This window comes from Actinia tenebrosa, unplaced genomic scaffold, assembly GCF_029948245.1.
Source record: "Actinia tenebrosa isolate PJP-AT-01 unplaced genomic scaffold, QUT_ActTen_1.0 PGA_scaffold0__85_contigs__length_37466705, whole genome shotgun sequence".
Lineage (NCBI taxonomy): Eukaryota > Metazoa > Cnidaria > Anthozoa > Actiniaria > Actiniidae > Actinia > Actinia tenebrosa.
In genome coordinates this window covers 11,358,344-11,380,113 of record NW_028292569.1, presented here as the reverse complement: position 1 = coordinate 11,380,113, position 21,770 = coordinate 11,358,344, and the positions used below count along the sequence as shown (strand labels likewise).

Genomic DNA, 21,770 nt, shown 5'->3' with positions numbered 1-21,770 from the left:
TTTAAAATGACTTCTGTCTTCTTTTTAGCTTCAATCAATAGAGTGTATGGATGTAGCAGAACAGTCTCTAACAGCACTGGATATGCTTTCTAAAAGACATGGAAAAGCTATTCTACAAGCTGTAAGTATCACATATCACATATCAAATTTATTCATATTTATGCATATCCATAAATCCCATTCATCCATCCATCCATCCCATTTTTCCATTCATTCATTCATCTGTCCATCCTTACCATCCCTCCACCCATTTTGCCATTCATTTATTCATCTGTCCATCCATCCATCAGGGCTTCTGACAGGATGCGGGAAAAAAATTGAAATTATGCAGGATTTTTTTCCGGATTATGCAGAGAAAAAGGCAAATTATGCAGAATAGGATGCGGGATGACGTTACATTCGAAAAAATTTCTGAATTTTTTTTACAGGATTATACAAGTTTTTTTTTTAATTTTGCTTCTTTATTTAACTCCAGACTTTGTTTAACTGAAGTTTTATGCAATAATATTAACAGTTTTACCTTGATTTTGCTTCTTTATTTGACACTGGCCTTGTTTATCTCAGGTTTTTAATCCACACGTGTAATCGTCATGTTTTTCGCACTACACACAATTCTTCTGGATATGCTTCTCTCCAAAACATTGCTTTGAATGTTTTTTTTCTAAACCTTAAATTTATGATCCGTTTTTGAAGCTTAACAAAAAATCTCGACATTATTTACCACCTCACCTCACCTTGCACAACAATCGTTCGCATATTTGTAGTTAATAGATTATCTATTATGTACGCCTTATTATAGGAAATTAACTCGCTCCACAAAATCAAAAATCCTTAAATAGCATAATTTAAGTCGTGTTAATTTCTTCTCTTTTTTCCCATTTTTGACGGCTCCATAATAAATTTATCCATTTTGAGATATTTTAGAAGTCACTAGATCTCAAATGTTTACTAGAGAAATATTATTTTACGAGCGAAAATCTTGTCTGCGAATACATGCATTTAACCAGAACTATCATTTGCTATCTATGGCTGCTATTGTTTGACTCCTAGCCAATCAGAGAGTACCTTTTATTTAAGGCTAGTTACCAGGCTTTTTCACGATTTTAAACTAAGAACGCCTTGTTCCTTTTCATTACACGATGGCGTATGATTCGATATACAGTTTTAAACGCTGTTTATTGCTTGAAATTTGGTAAGTAAACTATAAACAATTCGTAATTTCATCAATATAAGAAAACATTATAATACATTTCTTCTTGATTATTTTCTTTAGGTTTTTGACGAATTATGCGGGATTTTGCCGGATTATGCAGAAATCGTTCGATTGTGTGGAAAAAAGCGAATTATGCGGGTCCGCACCCGTGCATCCTGTCAGAAGCCCTGATCCATACATTTTTCCATTCATTCATTTATTCATTCATCTGTCCATCCTTACCATCCACCCATCCACCCTTTTTTCCCATTTATTCATTCAACTGTCCATCCATTCATCCATTTTCCCATTAATTCAACTGTCTTTCTATTCCTACCATGGTATCCATCCATTCATTTATTCTCTTGTAATGCATTTAATAGAGTTTTTCTGTTACTCGCTAGGGTGGTATGTCAACCTGTCTTCTTTTTCTGGACTTTTTCTCAATAAGTGCACAGGTTTGTTTATACTACAGCGATATTTTAATACTTGACAGAATATATTAAAGAGTCTTAAGGAATAGAGTACACTATAAATATATCATGTATATCTTACAGAGGTCAGCTCTGGCGATTGCTTCCAACTGCTGTGCTAGTGTTGGTCCAGATGACTTTCATTATATTGCTAATGCTATTGAAATCCTAAGCACAAGACTACAGATACAGGTGAGACAGTGCAGGGTAAGAAAGGGTTTTACTATGGGCTACCAGTAAGTACACTGTTAAATCCTAATATTAGTCATGATGATATTAATTCAGAGTATGATTATTAATGATGTTGTTTGATTCTTCATCTTATGTTCAGGATAAGAAGAGTGTAGAAAGTTGCTGTCTTGCATTCTCTAGACTAGTGGATAGCTTCCAGAATGATAAGGTAAAACAATCTTGCATGAGTTGAATTTGCAACCCAATTCTGAGTTTGAGCTTATTGCTAATCACCTCTGCACAGCAGTTAAATGGGGGTCAAACTGTGAGCTTTAAGCAGTTTGAATTAGTTAGGGTTGATCTGAGAGCAGGAAGGAAAAACCCTGGCTCATAGACAGAAAAAGAACCAACTCAGCTAACATGGGGCGACCAGAAATCAAACCCTGGACTGCAGAGGTGATGCTGAGCTTCAACCACCACTCTATCCTGACTCCCCTATCAATGTCTCATGCTTTAACCCAGTACTACCTCCTCCTCAACCATTTGCCACACCATTATACCGTCCATGCTTTATTTTGTTAATTACCAACATAATTTTATTCTTCCTCAGAAACACTTAAAAGATCTTTCAGCTCATGGTTTACTGAACAACATACAACAGTTGGTGAGTATCTTTGTCTGGCTTTGAAAGCTTAGCATGAGCCCAAGACTGACCAATCACACCCTGTGTGTTTGACAAATCAATTGATGAAAGTTAAATTATGGCTTTCCATTTCTTAATAATTATATGTATATTAGAGCGCTAATTTAATTGATGAACAATGCAGTAATCATGTCATTTTTTCATGATACAGTTGATAGTATTCCCACCCATTATAAGTACTGGTACGTTCGTAATGGTTTTAAGGATGCTATCATTACTCTGTTCCAACTGCCCAGACCTTGCGGTTGATCTTATTAAGAACAGTAAGTATACCTTGTTGATTTTTAATGCAGTCTATATTCCTGGTTTATCCATTGAAAGTAATTATTTAATAATTATAATAATCTTTATGTTTTCTAGATATTGTGGAGACTTTACAGTTTCTGTTGTTTGGTAGTGTTGACCAAGACATAGAGGATAATGTTGAAGTAAGTGAAACACTCTAGGATTAATTAGTAAGTGGCTTTTACACAGAGAAGTTCTTTGTCCATTGAAATTCCAATTGGAATTTGGAAATTGATTTTTGTGGATAGAGAAAATGATTGATCCATCAAAATGCATTCATTTCAGCAATGTGATGATCAGATTGTCAAATTTGCAACATCCCTAACTGTTTTCAGTTACACAAACTCTATAAATCTTTATTTACTTCTTCATAAACTTGAACTGTTTTTTTCCAGTCCATCATATAATCTTTTTGTAATGTAGCCATATTTGTTTTCCAGCTCATCACTAGAAGTCCACAGGAATTCTTTGAATTAACCTGCTCCATAAGGTTTGTTTGAAAAGGAATATACACATATACAGCTAATGCTAACAGTTCTGATTTTCTTTTTCTAAAAGGATTCTGATGTGTATTATGCTTTGATATTATTATTTTTCAGTGAGCTGTTTCCTAAACTTCCACAAACTGGTTAGTATCGTACATGCACAATGTACACCATATCCACATGTGTACCTACTCCTGTAACATGACTTGTGAAATCATCATTATCACCATTATGTGTTTATTCCCCTAACATGGGTTGGGTCATTGACCAAGGAAGAAATCAATTAGAGAACCAAGTGCACTCGCCTCTGTCCCTGGAGTTTTGAGAACTTTCAATTCTCATGTGGGCAGAGTGAGCAGGTCTCTTCCTTGATTTGAGGTATTTTCACTAGTTTTCTGCCACATACCCTAACACATTTAATCCCAATTTGATCTATGAGTTAGTAGAGCCCTGACTTTGATCAGCCCAGACGTTAGTTAACGGTATGAACGCATTTTTAAATTAACAGAGTGTATACCCTCATCTTATGATCTACTCTTTTTAGGTGTATTTTCTGTCGATGCCCTGCTCAACAAAAGTCAGCAGAGATCAGAGCATGGTTTATGGCAATGGCGTGATGACAGGGGGGTCTGGCACTCTTATTCCTGGATTGACAGTAAAATAATTGAAGCAGCTTACCATAGTGGTGAAGACGAGCTAAGCCTTGCTACCATGGGACGCACATATACTATTGACTTGAATGCCATGCAGCAGGTGAGTGGATGGGTAGGGGGTGGATGGACAGAAAGTCCTAACCTAACTCTTATCACAGTGGTGAAGACTGCAGCTATTTCTAAGGTTGATGAAGCTTTTGTTGCATGTTGCATACCAAGCCTGCACTGCATCAGGGGAGACATAAATACAATCAGCAAAAGGTTATAACAATTTGAAATTTGAAATTTGAAACTTTGTCTACATGTTCTTCTGGTATATTTTCTTCTGACAGTGTTGACATTATTTAGTATACATGATAATGTGTATTACATTTCAAGCTTAGTGAGCAACATGCAACATGCAACACACCCTTCAAAACTCTTTTTTTGGAATAGCTGTTACTGAGCCTTGCTACCATTAGGCGCACCTATACTATTGACTTGAATGCCATGCAGCTGGTGGGTGGGTGGGTGGGCTTTAACACAGACAGTCAAACCCTAGCTTTAGAGCAACCTTGTTCCCAGGGCCCTCTCACATGGAGGAGAGAAGACCCTGGCGTTGGCTAGTCACATGACAAATCCGACACCCAGCATATTGGGGTGTTTTGAAAATACCCCTGAAGGAAAAACTGGAGGAATTGTGGGCACATTGAATTAGCATATATTTAAAAAAAATTAATATGGCTGTCAACTCGAATAAACCAGTTGAGATTTTAACAGACCACAAACAGATATGGATGATGATCTTTTTTCTTCCTGTCAGTAGTAAACCTTCTTTGGCGTTTCTCCTCCCTCCATCACTTTTGGACTTACAAGATTACATTTAGATAACAAATTTGAATAACAAGCTTTTCTGAGATTTGTAGCGGCCGTAGCTGCTGTTTTCGTATTATTACTTCAAGTCTTGCCTACATCTTGTTTCAATCTGCCATTATATTTCTTGCTCAGGCGTGCCATGGAGCGCCAAAAAGTCTTAACAAAGCAACAACCAATCAAAATTCAGGATCAAGTAAACCAATCAAAAGCTTTATTTGACCAGCCAACGCCAGGGTCTTCTCTCCTCTGCGTGAGAGGGCCCTGGGAAGGAGGTTGGCTTTAGAGTGGTAAAGATTAACAGAGCCTTGCTAGCATGTAATTTAATCAGGGTTTTTATTGTATTGTAGATCAATGAGGATACAGGGACAACTAGACCAGTTCAAAGGTGCAATGGATCAGGAGAATCCAGCTCAACTTTATCAAGCAAAGCAGAATCTGTCAAAGTAGACAGTAGAATAGCTATTCTACAAGAAGACAGCTTGCTGGAAGATTCCTACACATACAAGCTTTTTTCTTGTCTATATAGCATATTGAATTCTTCTGTCAGTATTGCTATTAGGAATAGATGTGTTAATGCCATTCTAAGGATGATATATTATGCACCGGCAGAACTACTGCAGGTTATTCTTAAAAGACATCCAATATCAAGTATTATTGGTGGAATGCTGCAGTCACATGACATTAGGACACTTGTTAATGCCCTGCAATTGGCTGAGATCTTGATGCAAAAGTTACCTGATGTATTCCATATCTCGTTCCGCCGAGAAGGTGTCATGCACAAGGCCAAGTCACTAGCAAGTGGTTCTGTCCTGGAAAACTCTTCATCACAGGGGAAAGAAGTGAAGAGGTGTTCTGCAGCAGCTCCTGTTGTGGCTGGTGAACCTTACTCAACTCATTGCACTCATCCTATACAAGTCTTTGAAAAACCACCATCCCCACCTTCAAGGTAATATATTTTTTCCTGGTGGAAAATGTTATCAATGCTATGCATCCACAGTGATCAAGCTAGGTTTTTATGTGGTTAATGTAAAAGCCAGTAAGAAGGTGCTAGATCTCTTCTGGAGCCTTGCTTTTTCATTCCTGGACTGGTTATCCAGCAGTCAGATGCTATGCATGTGTGCAACCTCACTGCAAGGGGTATTTTTTCCACACATGTAAGTACTATAAGTTAACCCTTGTTGGATGGAAAAATAGTCATGATAAATGTCATAAATCTCTCTGTGTTAAACAATAATTGTTTAATATAGAAGCATTAGGGTACCCTTCAATTAATGGTTAATGGTTATCAATGGACCAAATTTGTTGGGAAATAGGCTTGGTGAAGTGCTCAGAGGAAAACGGAGATCCAAAAGAAACCCAAGGAGCAAAGAGAAATGCCAGAGTGTAATGGAACCAGACCTTAAGAAACAGACTGAAGTAACACATCTGACCAAATCAGTGAATCTCCCTACTACCTCATCTCTATCACACCACAGCAAACCATCTTTCTTCTCATCACTGACATCAGCAAGATGGAATGCTAAGGCATCAACATCATCATTGTTGTCGTCATCAGATGGATTACCTAGGGTATGTTTAACTTTAGATAATCAAATTCTTTAACAACTTTGATACCTTTTGACTTTTGTTTTTCAAAAAAATGAACAGTTATAAAATTTTCAAATTCATCCTGAAAGTCACCAGGCGGTATTTCTTGTATCTTATTATTTCACTTTTTATTATTCTTATTTTTATGAGCTATAATGTTATTAGGCTATTATATTTTAGGTAAAAACCTTCTTTCAATATTTGTTAGGTTGATGTCAATAGTTTGAACACCACACTTCATGCTCTCAGTACATCACGTATGTCTGACAATAAAGAAAAGATACGAACGTGGATCAAGGAGCAAGGTCAGTTATATGTACTATCTACAAATTTAATTATCTACTCACTATTTTCAAACCTTTCACTGTGTTAGTAATATTGTTTTGATATCTTTTACAGCCATCAAGTTTTGTGCTACATATTTTGATGAGGAACAAGGAAAGTCCCACCCTGGTTTAGATGTGCTACAAAAACTCAGCAATGCTAAAGAAAACCTTGCTACAAATGTATGTCAATCTTGGGTTTTTAACAGGGATATTGGGGTCTGAGGCTTATGTTTTCCACTCACTTTATTTGCATTCTTCTACAGGTTAAAGACAATACAGAAGTCTTGAAGGTTAGACACATTTGATTGGTTAAGTTGTTTATCATTTAATAGATGATAAATCAATTTGGTTGCCAACTAAGGTACTGGATCTCATAACAATAATCAACAATCAGGGCTGCCTGACCTGAATAGTGTCCATGTTTGCAAATCAAATACCTTAGAACCAAAGTCAATATCACCTTTTTGTTTTGAGATGATGGTTTGTATTGAAAAATAACAAACAAGTAAAGGTGACCACTTGTATATGATAGTGGGTCTGAAGAAACTTATATATGATAGTGGGTCTGAAGGTTCTTGTATATGATAGTGTGTCTGAAGATTCTTATATATGATAGTGGGTCTGAAGAACTTATATATGATAGTGTGTCTGAAGATTCTTATATATGATAGTGGGTCTGAAGATTCTTGTATATGATAGAGGGTCTGAAGATTCTTATATATGATAGTGAGTCTGAAGATTCTTATATGATAGTGTGTCTGAAATTCTTATATATGATAGTGTGTCTGAAGATTCTTATATATGATAGTTGGTCTGAAGATTCTTATATATGATAGTGTGTCTGAAGATTCTTATATATGATAGTGTGTCTGAAGATTCTTATATATGATAGTGTGTCTGAAGATTCTGATATGATAGTGGGTCTGAAGATTCTTACAGTATATATGATAGTGGGTCTGAAGATTCTTATATATGATAGTGTGTCTGAAGATTCTTACAGTATATATGATAGTTGGTCTGAAGATTCTTATATATGATAGTGTGTCTGAAGATTCTTACAGTATACATGATAGTGTGTCTGAAGATTCTTATATATGATAGTGTGTCCGAAGATTCTTATATATGATAGTGTGTCTGAAGATTCTTATATATGATAGTGTGTCTGAAGATTCTTACAGTATTATATGATTGCACGTGATATGCACGTAATTTGTGTACACACCAGAGGAATGAGATAATTAATCCACAAAATCATGGATTGTTATTCTGTCATGTTTCATTTAGGTTATAAGATGTGTTTTATCTGACTCAGAAGAAGGAGCCAGTCCATTTGAGATTCTACACAGTGGTTTGGTACCACAGCTGTTAAGGTATCATAAATAAACAGACCATTACACTGATGATACACTGATGATTATTCAAATTTGTTGGACCATTTAGTTTGGCACTTGCCTGTTGTGTGGGAGGTCATGAGTACAAGCCAAATCTGGACCAACACTCAGGGTCTTAAAATAATTGAGTAGAAGGTGCTGTCTTTGCTTAAAATAACTGCTAATCACAAGGCCTTCGCTGTAGGCTAAATGACTTTCAAATGCCTGAGATGCATGACTACATAAAATGGCAGTCTTGGAAGCAACAAATTTATTAGTTGTTACTGTCACCCTAAGTGTCACCCTATTGCTCTTCTCTGGCCATGTTTTGGTCTAGGTATCTTACATCACAGACATCAGACTATCAACAGCCTTTAGAATCAAGATTAAAAAGATTCCTACAAGCATTCATGGATTTACCTGTAAGTTCAGTATCTGTTGACTTGTAGTAAAAAATGGGGAAAAAAAGACAATTTATTATTGAATGAACTCCTAGTAAGTAAGCAAAACTGAAATTGCTTTATAATTTATTTACAGGAAAGTGGTGATGTCACAGCTGTTCCTCTGGTAAGCACAAGATAATTCCCTACTACTTATTTTTGTACGACTCTTGAAAATTCTTTAAATTTCTTTTTTGTCTAGAATGATCAGAAGAAACCACCTTTAGCATCTCTTGTTGCTAAGTTACACTCTTGTGTCAACCAAGTAGAACAGGTAAAAACATTAAAGTTTAATATTCTTTGCATGACACATCTTAGTGTCTGTGAATAGTGGAACACTTGATGTATGCTCAGCTGTTACAAAACTTGAAACTTTAATAACATTGAGTGGATTAATGGTATATTATTTGCTTGTAGTTTCCAGTTAAAGTACATGATGCACCAAGTGGTTCCAGTGGAGTGACTGGATCAAGGTATCAATTCACTTTCATTGTCAAAAATAGTTCAATTATTGCAGACTATATATGTATACGATATACATCTCAGCTCAAATCAACATCATAATATTCAGCTGCATCATATTTCAGCATTAATCTTACTTGGTTTTGCAAGAGGTGTTGTTAAGTGTTATTGTTCAATCTTCCAGGGGATCACAGGCCTTGAGGTTCTTCAGCACTCATCAAATAAAGGTATGGTACTTATTGTACTCTGTGATTAATAGCCATATCTTTTGTCATATTGTTATTTATTACAAATTTAGGGTCGATATCCCTGTGATAATACAGAGAGGTTATCAGTCAGCTAAGCATTTGATACGGGTGTGTATTTTTACGAGTCACGAGTAATAAAAATACAAGTGACAAGCACCATAAATCCTCTATTTAGCCCCCCCTCTCAAATAAGCCCCCCACTCTCTAATAAGCCCCCCCTCTTTTTAAAAGAAGAGATTTGTAAGCCCCCCTCTTTTTAGTCCCCCCCCCCCCCCCTCCTCTCCCCCTTCACAACTAAAGAATCACATGTTAATGGACCAGTGGAACATTATCAATGATTGTTCCTGAAGAACATTTCTTTTTAGCTTGCTTTGTTAATGTTACTGTGTTTTAGTTTTGCTATTCACAATAATCGTAAATTATACTTGATAGACTAACACACTGAGGTGAATCAAATAATAAAAATGCCATGTACATCACTACAGATTATGCGAGACGGTCAATAGTAATGCTTCCGTTTAATCCTGAGTTACAATCACATTACATCCTGACAGCGTACAACTTACTGCATTTCGACTAAATCAATAAGCCCCCCTCTCAATTAAGCCCCCTCTCTCCAATAAGCCCCCTCCCCCCCTCAAACGTGCCTGAAATAAATAAGCCCCCTGGGGGTTTAAATAGAGTATTTATGGTAAAAACGCATGGCTGTATCAGATGCTTAGCCGACTGATAAGTTGTTCATCATTGTATTCTGCAAAGAAATGCCAGATCGTGAGCAGATGAGCAGTGCTGTTACGGTCTCATTTCAGGCATTGTCTTTTTCCGTATCACGCCATTCTTTGCAGGATTATATAATAATTGTATGTATCTGTCTATCTCCAGTGTCATCTTCAGCGGCATCCAGACTGTAAGACCCTGAAGCAGTGGAAAGGAGGACCTGTCAAAATAGATCCTTTGGCATTAGTGCAGGTAATGATGGTATAATAGCCATTAATAAAATTAATGCATAGAGATTGTCATCACGTGTAAATAATAATTATATTTGTCTATCCCTGAAATAACCTGCTGTTCTAATTCAGGGATGGATAACTGTGTTGGCAATGGTGATAATGGTTTTGATTATATATACAGGGTTTGTCATTCTGTTTATTTCTTGTCTTTTGACATATATATATAGAGGATATTACACAGTAGTGTGAAGATATGACATACTTTATCTTTGGTGAAATAATATTCAACACCACAAGATAAACTTCTATTATATCTTCAAGTCAACGTGGATGTAGTTTGTATAAGAAACACAAGTGGCGTAATTCCCAAGTAAAACACTAGTACATAATAAAATACATTACCATACTAAGCTAATGCAACTGTTCTTGTTTCTTCTTATCAGGCTGTAGAACGGTATCTTGTGGTAAGAGGATATGGAAAACTGAAGGAAGTAAGTGTTAAGTTCACTGACACAGATATACAAACATAAATACACATTATTCAGACTTGCTAGAGATGCTCCATGAGCCTCAAAGTGTAATGATATGTCCTAGAACTTTGATGTGATTTTTTCCACTGTACCAATCCATTTATCAGTACTGTTTATATTATAGGCTATTGACGATTTAGATGGGAGTGAAGATGATGGGTATGTTATACAGTACCATATCATCATATTATCTACCCTGGTAACAGTCTTTTGTATTCATCATATTATTGTTGTTTATTTTCAGATCTGATGATGAAATTGATGAATCTCTGGTAAGTTCATACATGGAAATGTGTTGTAACTGTAAGGGTCCACAGTAGGCTTGGCAGGACCTGGGATTGGCTTTAGTTTGAATGCAGTATTTGAGATGCGAACTATAAAAAACTGAGCAAGAAGTGAGATTGCATGTTTTTGAGGTTCCCGGATTTACAGTTCACTTTGTGAATTCATAAAATTGACTCTTTCATTTGTCTCTGGGTTACAATTCACTTTGTGAATTCATAAAATTGACTCTTTCATTTGTCTCTGGGTTACAATTCACTTTGTGAATTCATAAAATTGACTCTTTCATTTGTCTCTGGGTTACAATTCACTTTGTGAATTCATAAAATTGACTCTTTTATTTGTCTCTGGGTTACAATTCACTTTGTGAATTCATAAAATTGACTCTTTCATTTGTCTCTGGGTTACAATTCACTTTGTGAATTCATAAAATTGACTCTTTTATTTGTCTCGGTCATCATAGTTCTCATTGAGACCTTGTGTTTTATCTGAATACTTCACAAGAAAGGAATATCAAGCCATATCAAGTCACAAAGTAGCACACAACATGCTTTAGTTCATCAATTATTTCTAATCTTTGAGTGAATCTTTAAAGACTTCAAATAATCAAATAAGTGTCTGCTTGAATTTTGTGCAGGATAGGGAATTTGATATGAAGACTAGCAGGATGGCTAGATTGCCAGCGAAAACAAGCGGGATTCCAGGATCTGGCAGGGATTCCTATTGTAGACCCTCATTTGTTATCTCATGATGTTTTAACTAATCATTATTATATCTTTATTACAGGCTCTGGAACTTCAAGGAGAGAGTATGCCAAGGTACAATATAATATATGTTGCATGGGTATATGTGTCTACTATTGCTCTGAATTCTGTTTTTATTGGTTAACATGATTTGTTATTGTTATTACAGGCATCATCTAGAGATAATGATTGGTGACAAAGTGCTTCCTTACAACATGACAGTATATCAGGCCATCAAACAATATGGACAGGTAAGGAACAGACAGACAGACAGACATAGATAGATAGATGGGTGGAGGGTGGACAAATGGACCAACTTGTGTACCACACATCAAATATCCAGCCATTTAATAGGCAAAACATCCTGAAAATTATTTTTTTTGTGTATTGACTGTTACATTTAAGTTTTTCTGTCTGTTACTATTATGTATATTATAGACTGATGAAGACAAAGATACAGAAGAAGACCAAGGTGTCCTTGGAAGACCAAGCATCTGGGTAGGACAGCATACTATTTGGTAAGTTATCATTATTGTGTGTTTTCTTATTGTCATACATTAACATGGTTCAGGCTGTATAATACAACGTGTCCCCCCCGCCCCCGTTCCTGACATGTGATCCAACCCAAAGAACTATAATTATACCTTGCTATCTACCAAGGACAATAAATGTATGTACGAACACTTACCTTTTGTAATAGCCTTATTGTGCTGGTTTTTGCGTGTTGTACAGGTTCCGTCCATTAACGCATGGAAGTTATTTGCCTAGTGGTAATAACAGACTTAGAGGGGGAAGTGCTAGTAGAAGCTCCTCCAAGACTTCACTCAAGAGATCTCTTAGAGATGACTTAGGTATGCTGCTTTGTTACTACTTGTATTTCCATGTAACTCCAACTCTTCAATCCTCAAAACGTGAACAAATCCCATCCATCCATCCATCCTTTCATCTGTTCATTAATCCATCCACTATTCACCCATCTATCCATTAATTCTTTCTTTCTTTCTTTTTGTAGATAAAGGACCATCATCGATCAGCCAAGTACTCAGACACTGTTTGCCATCAGATTTAGGTAAGTCTATCAATTTCAGCCCTTGACCCTTCATCATCTCTCAGTAATGAATAATGCAATCTTGTATTATATTTGCAGGAATATCAGACCCTTCAATAGAAGTCTTATGTTTAATGAGAGCACTTCATGTACTGAACAACAACTGGCAGCTGCTGTTTGAGGTAATAACACTTCTGTTTGTAAGATTCTTGAAGCTTAGTAACATAAGCACAAGCATTCACAAGAAGCTTGGAACATTTTGATCCTTATGCTTATGTTATGATTATATCGCTAGGGAAGACCAGCATTAACTTGCTTCTAATATTAATGTTATGGTGTCTTTATTTTTGCAGAGTAATGAAAACAACCCACTGATTTCCAATGCTGACTTCATCAACTCCAAACTCTCAGCTAAAATTCTTAGACAGTTGCAAGGTATGTTTTCAATAACTCACAGTGGAAGGTGATCTAATCATAAGGATGATAATAATGATGATGATGGATGCAATGGTGTGAGTATGAATAAGTGTGATGATGGTTGTGGTGGTCATGGTGTTGATGACAGTGATAATGATGGTGTTATGACGAATGTTGATTATAACAACTTTATGAGGGCAACAATACTGTTACTAATTTAGATCCTATTGCCGTGATGACTGGTAACTACCCTTCATGGATCGAAGATCTTCCCAAGAAATGGTACACTAATAATCATTGTAACAGCTTTTTCCTTACTCCGTTCAGTAAGAAAGCACTTGGGAAGCATCATAAGCACTCAAGAAGTGTGAGACACTTTTTTCATGCTTGCTTCACTTCCTGCGTTATTTTATTACTGAACAGAGCATGGAAAAAGCTGTTTTATTTAGTTAAAGGGCCACTTGGACGTAAATCGCTCCAAAATTAAAACTCTTTCATTCGAGCTGGAACTTTGCTGAAATAATCTTGAATACATTAAGAGCCACTAACTGAAATATCTTTTTGATATTCGAAAGGAAAGGGCCAAAATTTTACGATTTATTTTCGTCCGCCATTAATTTTTTGACTCACGGCCAACGAGTTATTATGTACAGCGGTTTTACGCTGTGACGTCATTTACTCAACATTTTTATGTTAGCGTCGTTTTGACTATACATTTCTTGTTAAATTACCTGAAGTTTATTTGATGTTTTAAACGCGTTATCGTGAAAAGAAAATCTAAACAGACTTTTTTTAAATCTTTGATACCTTTTCAAATATGATGGAAAGTCCTTTGGACGCTCGCTTTGTCAATCCTGAAGAGTTAGAACCAGAAGTTATCATGTATAAAAGAGAAGATGAAGCCGAACTAGAGGAATAAGCAATGCTTGGGAAGAGGTTTTCATAATAATTCCTTACTTTCATTTCATTATTTGTATTTGCTACATACTGTCCATGATATAAAGATCTTAAATTTGAAATTTCAATGTAATCTAACAGCTATTGATCATGTTATGAAAAAAAAAAACGATTGTCTTTTGAATTCTGCGTTGTGATATAAAGATTTTTGACAATTACTTAGATCTATGTGCCGAATAATTTAGAATGTGAACTCGTAATTCTCCTAGCTGATTTGCTACAGAACGGTTATTATTTGCTCCAAAATGTTTATTATGCATTTAATAGGTAAAAACATACGATTATCTAATATCATCTTTGTAAAAGAACATGTCAAAGGTTTCTTATTTATTACTCGCGCGACAGCGGCGTCTGTCACTCAGCTCGTAGATTTTTCTAGCATTGTGTCGGATGTCTCGCGGACCCAAATTGTGGGGTTGCTCTTTGCCCTTGTATGTAAATATACCTTGAAAAGTTGTTATTCTTAAAATGGTTCGAATAAATCCCGAATCTTCCAGTCACTTCGCGCGATGGAGCCGCTAGAATCTCGTCCAGGCGTCCACTTTGTTGTGATTCTTGGCGTGCCGAGATGTATTGAAATTTTCGAATTATGATCGTCAGTATTATTGAAACTGAAAAATTTCAGCGCCTAGACATTGTTTGGTCATATAGAAGTTAAGGATTCAAGTGAAACATATATTTTCTGAATAAACCAAATAAACCGAGTTTTACGAACATGGCACATACATTTAGCCACCAATGTTTTGGTTTGGGTTGAGTAAATGACGTCATACGTTACTCGTGCCATTCCTCTTGAGCCGAATTCTGTGAGTCAAAGAAATAATGGCGGACGAAAATAAATCGTAAAATTTTGGCCCTTTCCTTTCGAATATCAGAAAGATATTTCAGTGAGTGGTTCTTAAGGTATTCAAGATTATTTCAGCAAAGTTCCAGCTCGAACGAAAGAGTCTTAATTTTGGAGCGATTTTCGTCCAAGTGGCCCTTTAACTATAGTATCCATTATCTTGCTATCACCCTTTTATTCAGCAAACAAACATACTTTTGTTTCTTTACAGTCCTTTCTTGTTCCCCTTTGAATGTCGGCAACAGCTATTTTTCAGTACAGCTTTCGATAGAGAAAGAGCCATGAGTAAACTACAGGTTAGTTATTGGGTAACTGCCACATTATCTATAACTTATTATTATAAACTCACTATACATGTTTGATGTTTGCAACAGGAAAGTATCCCTGATTTGATTAACACTGAGATGTCTGATCGTGTAGCTCCACGCCTTGACAGGAAAAAGGTACAAAATATTATCAGAAAACATCTAAAAGAAGTAATAGCATGACATGTAAACCCACTACTATTTTATTTTCCAGCACACGGTATCCAGGAAAGAATTACTTATCCAGGCAGAGAAAATTATCCAAGACCTGGGAAGCTCACAATCCATACTGGAAATACAATATGAGGGAGAAGTATGTCTATCTAGTGTAGTGCTAATGTTGTTCTCTTCCAGAATATACAACTTTATTGTTACAGGCGATTAAGGATCATTTGTCATCTCTTTCTAGGTCGGTACAGGTCTTGGTCCCACCCTAGAGTTCTACACTCTAGTATCAAAAGAGTTCCAGAAATCAAGTATGGAAATGTGGCGTGGGTCTGATATAGCACCTCCTCCTACTGAAGGTGAATAAAAGAAAGAGAAACAGGGCACTCATGATAAAATAGATTCTGAGTTGGTCTCTTCTAAGATAAGGGAAATTTCTTGGCTGTTGTGATGAATCCACGCAGTACTGTAAGGTGTCAGTAAACCCTAAACCCTGACCGTACCAACCACCTACCAATCACTTACCAACCACTTACGCGGATTGTTTACATTATCGAATTTCTTACAATTCCTACGTAAGTGCCATTTTGCTGGTTATGAGCTGTGACAGAATTCTATAGCACAATGTGGTTGTACTATTCCTTATGACATTTATTAAGTAGCGAGGGGTTGGTTGTTGATTTGTCATACAAGCAGTATTGTGTATTACTGCAATTACCATTAAAGATCAATTCGCGAAATTTGATGTCTAGTTCGCAGACTAGCATTTCAACGACCCTCAATATTCTTTCTTTACTTGCTCCTTTTGTAAGAAGCATCAAGGCTTTTGTTAAATATGTTTTCAAGAACTCTATATTATCATTATTATTATTATCATTATTATCCTCATCATCATCATCATCACCATCATCATCATCATCATTTAATTCATTTTTTATATATTTAGATGCTGAGGAAGGTGTGACCTATGTACATTCACCTTGCGGACTCTTCCCAGGTTTGTACCATAATCACTTGCTACCAGCTATATTATCCCATAACATTATTTGGACTCTAATGTCCCTTCCTTGGTATCAGGAACTCAAGGGTGGCATAGCAGTACTTAGGTCTTGGGTGCCATCATTACCAGACTTGACATCACATGAATATAGTTTGTTGGGTCTCTCCCTTGATTTAAGGGTTTTTTCCTCCAGTTTTCCTTCCTCCGCAAAACCTAACATGCTAAATTCCAATTCAACCCTTGGGTCATGTGCCCTGACTTTTATCCTCTTAAAACTATCCTCTTTACAGCTCCCATTCCAAAGAATACAAAAGCTGCTGCCCTGACCAAGCTACGCACCAAGTTCCGGTTCCTCGGACGATTCCTAGGTCGAGCAGTTTTAGACTTCCGTATGATCGACATCCCCCTGAGTGAAACATTCTATAAATGGATGCTAGGGTTAGAAAATTCCTTCGACTACAGAGACCTACAGTACGTTGATCCTACACTAGCAAAGTCCATGGGACAGCTGCAAGCTCTGGTCAGGCAGAAAAAACGCTTAGAGGAAGACACGGGTCTCACAACTGAAAGCCTACAGCTGGCTATTGAGAACTTGACACTGGATGGAGCAAGTGTAGAAGACCTGGGATTGGATTTCATCTTGCCTGGGTATCCTAATATTGAACTCAAGGTATTATTGCTGGTGTATTATGATTTGTCTTTATCTTCCCATTTGATTAACTAAACACTTCTTTATTTCTCTAGAAAAATGGTCGCAATATTCCAGTAACTATTCACAACCTAGAGGAGTACATCAAGGTATGGGTCTTGTTTTTGCTAATAAACTGCCCCTAAATTATGAATGCTTCCCTAGATTACAATTTACAATACAAACATAATGACAATTTAATCAAACCGTCCTTTGGCGAACTCGTGGATACATACTAGTTGACATTCTAGAGATTGGGCTTCCTGTGTTCTTATACTTGTTGACATTCGAATGTTTCAAGGTATTTCGCTCAATTTCATATTTTAAATACTCGATTTAGCTGGTAAGATGATAAGTCGTCCTTTTTCCCTTTTAACACCTACTTTGTTTAGTTCTTTGTTATTTTGTTGAGTTTGGAAGCCCAATTCTGTGATTCTGATTCTGATTGTCTGAATACAACGAAATACGACTTCGATAGACTTCTATTTGCTAAGTCTTCTGAAAAACGAATTCTGGATTTTGTTTTTAATTTAAAAGTCGGGCCGAGTGCTTTATTTCAGGAATCATTCGTTCAAATCTTTTTGGCTAAAAAAAAGCGTTGCGTTATGCGTTACTACTTATATTGACCTTCAAGGGTCACGGCGCTTACAGTCGATTTGTTGCCCGATCGAAGATTTACACTGTGAACTAAGCGAATATTTTATAGAAATTGGTTTAGAAATACTATTTAATTTGTCTTCATTCAAGTCTGTAAATTACGGATTATTTATTGGAGCGAATTCTCGTTAGTTGTCTCGAGCGACATCTATTGTGTAGATTGGTACTGTACAGGCCCGCAAATGATCCCAGGACCGCAAATGATCCCGGGACCGCAAATGATCCCCGAATAGGACCGCAAATGATCCCAGACCGCAAATGATCCCAGACCGCAAATGATCCCGATACTGGATCGCAAATGATCGCGCAATAATATGCGGAATGGTTTGGAGTGGGGGAATCCTCAACATGGATAATTATTGTGACAAACATTTACAGTTCTTTTGTTCATTTAAAAAACGGGAAGATAATAATAATGAAATATGGATTGTATGCAAGCTGTATCACAACTTTCCAGATGTATATATGTGAATATATTTCGAAGCAATAAATTATTATGTATCTGTATACATTTAACATGTTTAAAATCTCTTCAATTCTATGATAAAAAATCGCATTGCTTGGGCTTCCTTTGTTGACATGCTTGCAGTGCTACGAACTGTCAGTGTCAACATGGTTCGAATACTTGCGACTGTTTTGCTCTTAGTTTTAATAATTTCAAGAGAATTTGCTGGGGATGATGACAATGAAAAAACGAAAAAAGACTTTAAAAAGGATAGAGAAAAGAAAGAGTAATAATCAGAATTAAAAATGAAGTTCATATTATTCTAAATACTATTTGAGTCTAAGTTGAAAATACATAAGTAAAAGTATTTATAGGATTCCCCCAATCCAAACCATTCCGCATATTATTGCGCGATCATTTGCGATCCAGTATCGGGATCATTTGCGGTCCGGGATTATTTGCGGTCCTATTCGGGGATCATTTGCGGTCCCGGGATCATTTGCGGTCCTGGGATCATTTGCGGGCTTGTACAGTACCTTCGCAGATTACTGAACACACAAGAACATAGCTGAACACAGCTCTCCGCTTCGCGGCTCAAAATATACGTGGCCAGGAGAAAAATCGTCGAGCCTCTGGGACCAGGGTAGCGATCAATCTACTTTTTAATATTCAGAACGGCTTATTTGGATGACAAAACTGGCTGAATGTTCTTTAAGACTCTATCGGAATTGTTCCAAATTTTTCTACGATCTACACATTGATTTAATATTTAAGAAGTCACTTTATTAAGGTAAGCAGCAGTTCTAATAAAACGTCGCTCGATCGAGTATATGATTTTTTTGGTGATCGGCCGCCGTGACTTTGACCTTTCTCTAATGACAATAAATTCCTCCAAAGCTTGAAATCTGAATCTCGTTTTGAATTCTAATGAAAAGTGCTTTTTTTCGATGCATCCGGCTCGACCCACGAGTCTTTTGGAAAAATCTAAATATGTTGACGATTGTACATAAGCGTTCCTGTTCACTTCAATACATCAACAAAAAGGTTTTAACTCATTAAAATTTTAGTTCAGGCGTTAATTGTATATTTTTACATCAACTTGAATCTTTCCTTGATTCTTCTCCTCACAATAACTCGTTTCTACGTTTCGCGTATCCACGAGTTAAAAAGGCAACATAATTTACAAGAGAAAACTTTACGACAAATTGTTTCTTGTGGAAGATGATGCAGAGGAGGGTTAGATCTGTGAATTTAATAGCGACAGGCAAAAGAAAAATATTTTTGCGAAAATGCATTGTTTATCTCCATACGGTATTCAAAGGACAGTCAGTTAGAGGTTTAAAGTCTTTCTTGATAAGAGACCTAGTATATATGCCATGTTGTAAAAGACCTTTTAACATTTTCTGTAAGAGCACGGTGCTTTGAAGTATGTGACCAAAGACAACTGCAATATTGAAGGTGTGGTATGACTAGCAAGCAGTACTAGTACAGAAGCTTATGCGTATCTTTATCCTTATTGTCTCTTTACACCCTATTAATGGTTCCAGGACCTTGTTTGCTTTTCCCACCAAGTCTTCTTTTTGATACCTTTATTTGTTATAGTTGGTTGTTCAATGGACGTTTGTTGAAGGAGTCGAGAGGCAGTTCCAAGCTTTCCAAGAGGGATTTGATTCTGTGTTCTCACTGGCAAATCTCAATGGATTTTCTCCACACGAGGTAAATTTTATTCATTCTCCTTTTTTTGTCTGTGTTTGTCTTCTTGCTTCTTCTTTTACCAGTAAGCAAGCACAGGCTCTAAAAACAAAATTAATAAATCTTAAAATTCGATGTGTGCACGTACTGATAGATTGTTTTATTTCAGATGGATTTGCTTCTTTGTGGTAGTGGAGGAGAAAATTGGGACACCAAACGTTAGTAAAACAAAATAATATTACTCCTGAAGTTCTCATAATACTATTGTTGCATTGTAAGCTGGACAGCAATCATTGTTTGTATTACGACCCCACAAGCTAACGTCATATGCAACACAGATATTACATTTAGGTTGACTTAATATTTTGTTCTAGCCAAATATAAAGCTGGGGTTAACTAACTGATAAAGACTATCTGAACTTGTGTTTATGCTTGCATTACTAGGAAAACCAGGCTTATATTTCACTCATACTTTCACAGCTTAAATATTTTTCATTTTGCTGGACTAGACCGAGAACCATCCTTATTTATTCAGACGATTTTCTTTACAGATCTTGTCGACTGTTGCAGACCCGATCATGGCTATAATCATGACAGGTAAGAAATGGTCTGTCTGTCTGTGGTGATGAATGAGTGAATAGAGGGTAGTGCCGATTATCTTGATAAAATACCTGTCCTGTAGTTTAGTACAATGGGTATTTAAGATACTCAAATGTAAATAACTTAGTAGTTTCTTATTTTACACCTTATCTGTTTGCAGTCGTGCGATCAAGAATTTGTTTGAGATTCTGAGCTCATATGATCAAAACCAACAGCGATTATTCCTTCAGTTTGTCACCGGAAGCCCAAGACTCCCTGTAGGAGGTATGTTAGTGCATGATGTGTATGGGAATGTTATGGTATTATGACGTAAATTATGTGTTCATTTGTTGTAGGGTTCCGTAGTCTCAACCCTCCTTTAACCATTGTGAGGAAGACATTTGAACCTCCACTAAGCGCAGACAATTACTTACCATCTGTTATGACATGTGTCAACTACCTCAAGCTCCCTGACTACTCTACCAAGGAAATCATGGAAGATAAACTTAAAGTAGCAGCTCAAGAAGGGCAGCGCTCTTTCCATCTTTCTTAAGTCATAAACAACTAGCGATGTTCCCAACAGCCTTATACCTAGAGGGAAAACTTGATGTGTTGGCTGACGGCAAATATGGAAGCTGTCTTTTCCTCTTGCTACACGGATTGTGGTATGCACGAAGAGTACAGCCAAGCTTCCCTGTATGTCTAAATAATTTTACCATGGAGATGACAGCAAGAATGCTTATTTCTGAACTAAGTTAAAAAAATTCATGACAAAGAGACTTAAGCCAAAATTTGCTTTATTCCTGTACAAGTATTTTGCAATTTATCAGTTACTTGCTGTTATGACAAGGCTACTCATTGTTGGAAGGTGTTCCAGTAACCTTGACTTGGTCAATTGTATTACATGACAGTGTACCTCAATGTGCTTTAGGTTACCGTTGATATAAAAATAATTATATATGATAGGAATTAATATCAAGTCTGTTGCAGGGTTCAAGTTCAAGTCAGTAGTGTCGTAAAATGGGATCTTATTGTACAGAAAAAAAAACAAGTATTGCTGTTAAAAATATAACGAGTGCAAGTAGAGATGCTTAATTGGTGAAATAAAAATGTTCGCTTTGATTGTCTACCAAGTTACTAATACCATAATACAGCACTTCTCAATTGAGATCGAGTGGTTGTATCGCAAATATTGCATTGTGCCATCATACTCTACTT

At 36.5% G+C, this 21,770-nt stretch overlaps 1 protein-coding gene across 1 annotated transcript in view; it reads left to right on the top strand.

Moving 5' to 3' along the window:
- The window catches only part of LOC116298237 (E3 ubiquitin-protein ligase TRIP12), a 31,671-nt gene extending 9,999 nt beyond the window's left edge, over window positions 1-21,672 (top strand). The window contains exons 15-59 of the mRNA XM_031706621.1: window positions 29-121; window positions 1,597-1,650; window positions 1,750-1,857; window positions 1,997-2,065; window positions 2,447-2,500; window positions 2,691-2,802; window positions 2,900-2,967; window positions 3,265-3,314; window positions 3,424-3,452; window positions 3,854-4,062; window positions 5,165-5,763; window positions 6,131-6,386; window positions 6,613-6,709; window positions 6,804-6,910; window positions 6,994-7,020; window positions 8,015-8,100; window positions 8,438-8,522; window positions 8,638-8,667; window positions 8,743-8,814; window positions 8,958-9,013; window positions 9,187-9,229; window positions 10,133-10,219; window positions 10,644-10,691; window positions 10,855-10,889; window positions 10,975-11,002; window positions 11,799-11,830; window positions 11,925-12,006; window positions 12,194-12,273; window positions 12,488-12,606; window positions 12,768-12,824; window positions 12,903-12,985; window positions 13,157-13,238; window positions 13,442-13,502; window positions 15,233-15,317; window positions 15,396-15,464; window positions 15,541-15,639; window positions 15,736-15,850; window positions 16,438-16,488; window positions 16,782-17,161; window positions 17,236-17,289; window positions 19,884-19,997; window positions 20,143-20,191; window positions 20,525-20,570; window positions 20,734-20,837; window positions 20,909-21,672. Of these exons, the coding sequence (XP_031562481.1) occupies window positions 29-121; window positions 1,597-1,650; window positions 1,750-1,857; window positions 1,997-2,065; window positions 2,447-2,500; window positions 2,691-2,802; window positions 2,900-2,967; window positions 3,265-3,314; window positions 3,424-3,452; window positions 3,854-4,062; window positions 5,165-5,763; window positions 6,131-6,386; window positions 6,613-6,709; window positions 6,804-6,910; window positions 6,994-7,020; window positions 8,015-8,100; window positions 8,438-8,522; window positions 8,638-8,667; window positions 8,743-8,814; window positions 8,958-9,013; window positions 9,187-9,229; window positions 10,133-10,219; window positions 10,644-10,691; window positions 10,855-10,889; window positions 10,975-11,002; window positions 11,799-11,830; window positions 11,925-12,006; window positions 12,194-12,273; window positions 12,488-12,606; window positions 12,768-12,824; window positions 12,903-12,985; window positions 13,157-13,238; window positions 13,442-13,502; window positions 15,233-15,317; window positions 15,396-15,464; window positions 15,541-15,639; window positions 15,736-15,850; window positions 16,438-16,488; window positions 16,782-17,161; window positions 17,236-17,289; window positions 19,884-19,997; window positions 20,143-20,191; window positions 20,525-20,570; window positions 20,734-20,837; window positions 20,909-21,105 (4,461 nt within the window). The 3' untranslated portion in view covers window positions 21,106-21,672. The remainder of the gene's footprint in view (window positions 1-28; window positions 122-1,596; window positions 1,651-1,749; window positions 1,858-1,996; window positions 2,066-2,446; window positions 2,501-2,690; window positions 2,803-2,899; window positions 2,968-3,264; window positions 3,315-3,423; window positions 3,453-3,853; window positions 4,063-5,164; window positions 5,764-6,130; window positions 6,387-6,612; window positions 6,710-6,803; window positions 6,911-6,993; window positions 7,021-8,014; window positions 8,101-8,437; window positions 8,523-8,637; window positions 8,668-8,742; window positions 8,815-8,957; window positions 9,014-9,186; window positions 9,230-10,132; window positions 10,220-10,643; window positions 10,692-10,854; window positions 10,890-10,974; window positions 11,003-11,798; window positions 11,831-11,924; window positions 12,007-12,193; window positions 12,274-12,487; window positions 12,607-12,767; window positions 12,825-12,902; window positions 12,986-13,156; window positions 13,239-13,441; window positions 13,503-15,232; window positions 15,318-15,395; window positions 15,465-15,540; window positions 15,640-15,735; window positions 15,851-16,437; window positions 16,489-16,781; window positions 17,162-17,235; window positions 17,290-19,883; window positions 19,998-20,142; window positions 20,192-20,524; window positions 20,571-20,733; window positions 20,838-20,908) is intronic.
- Window positions 21,673-21,770: the final 98 nt, after the last annotated feature.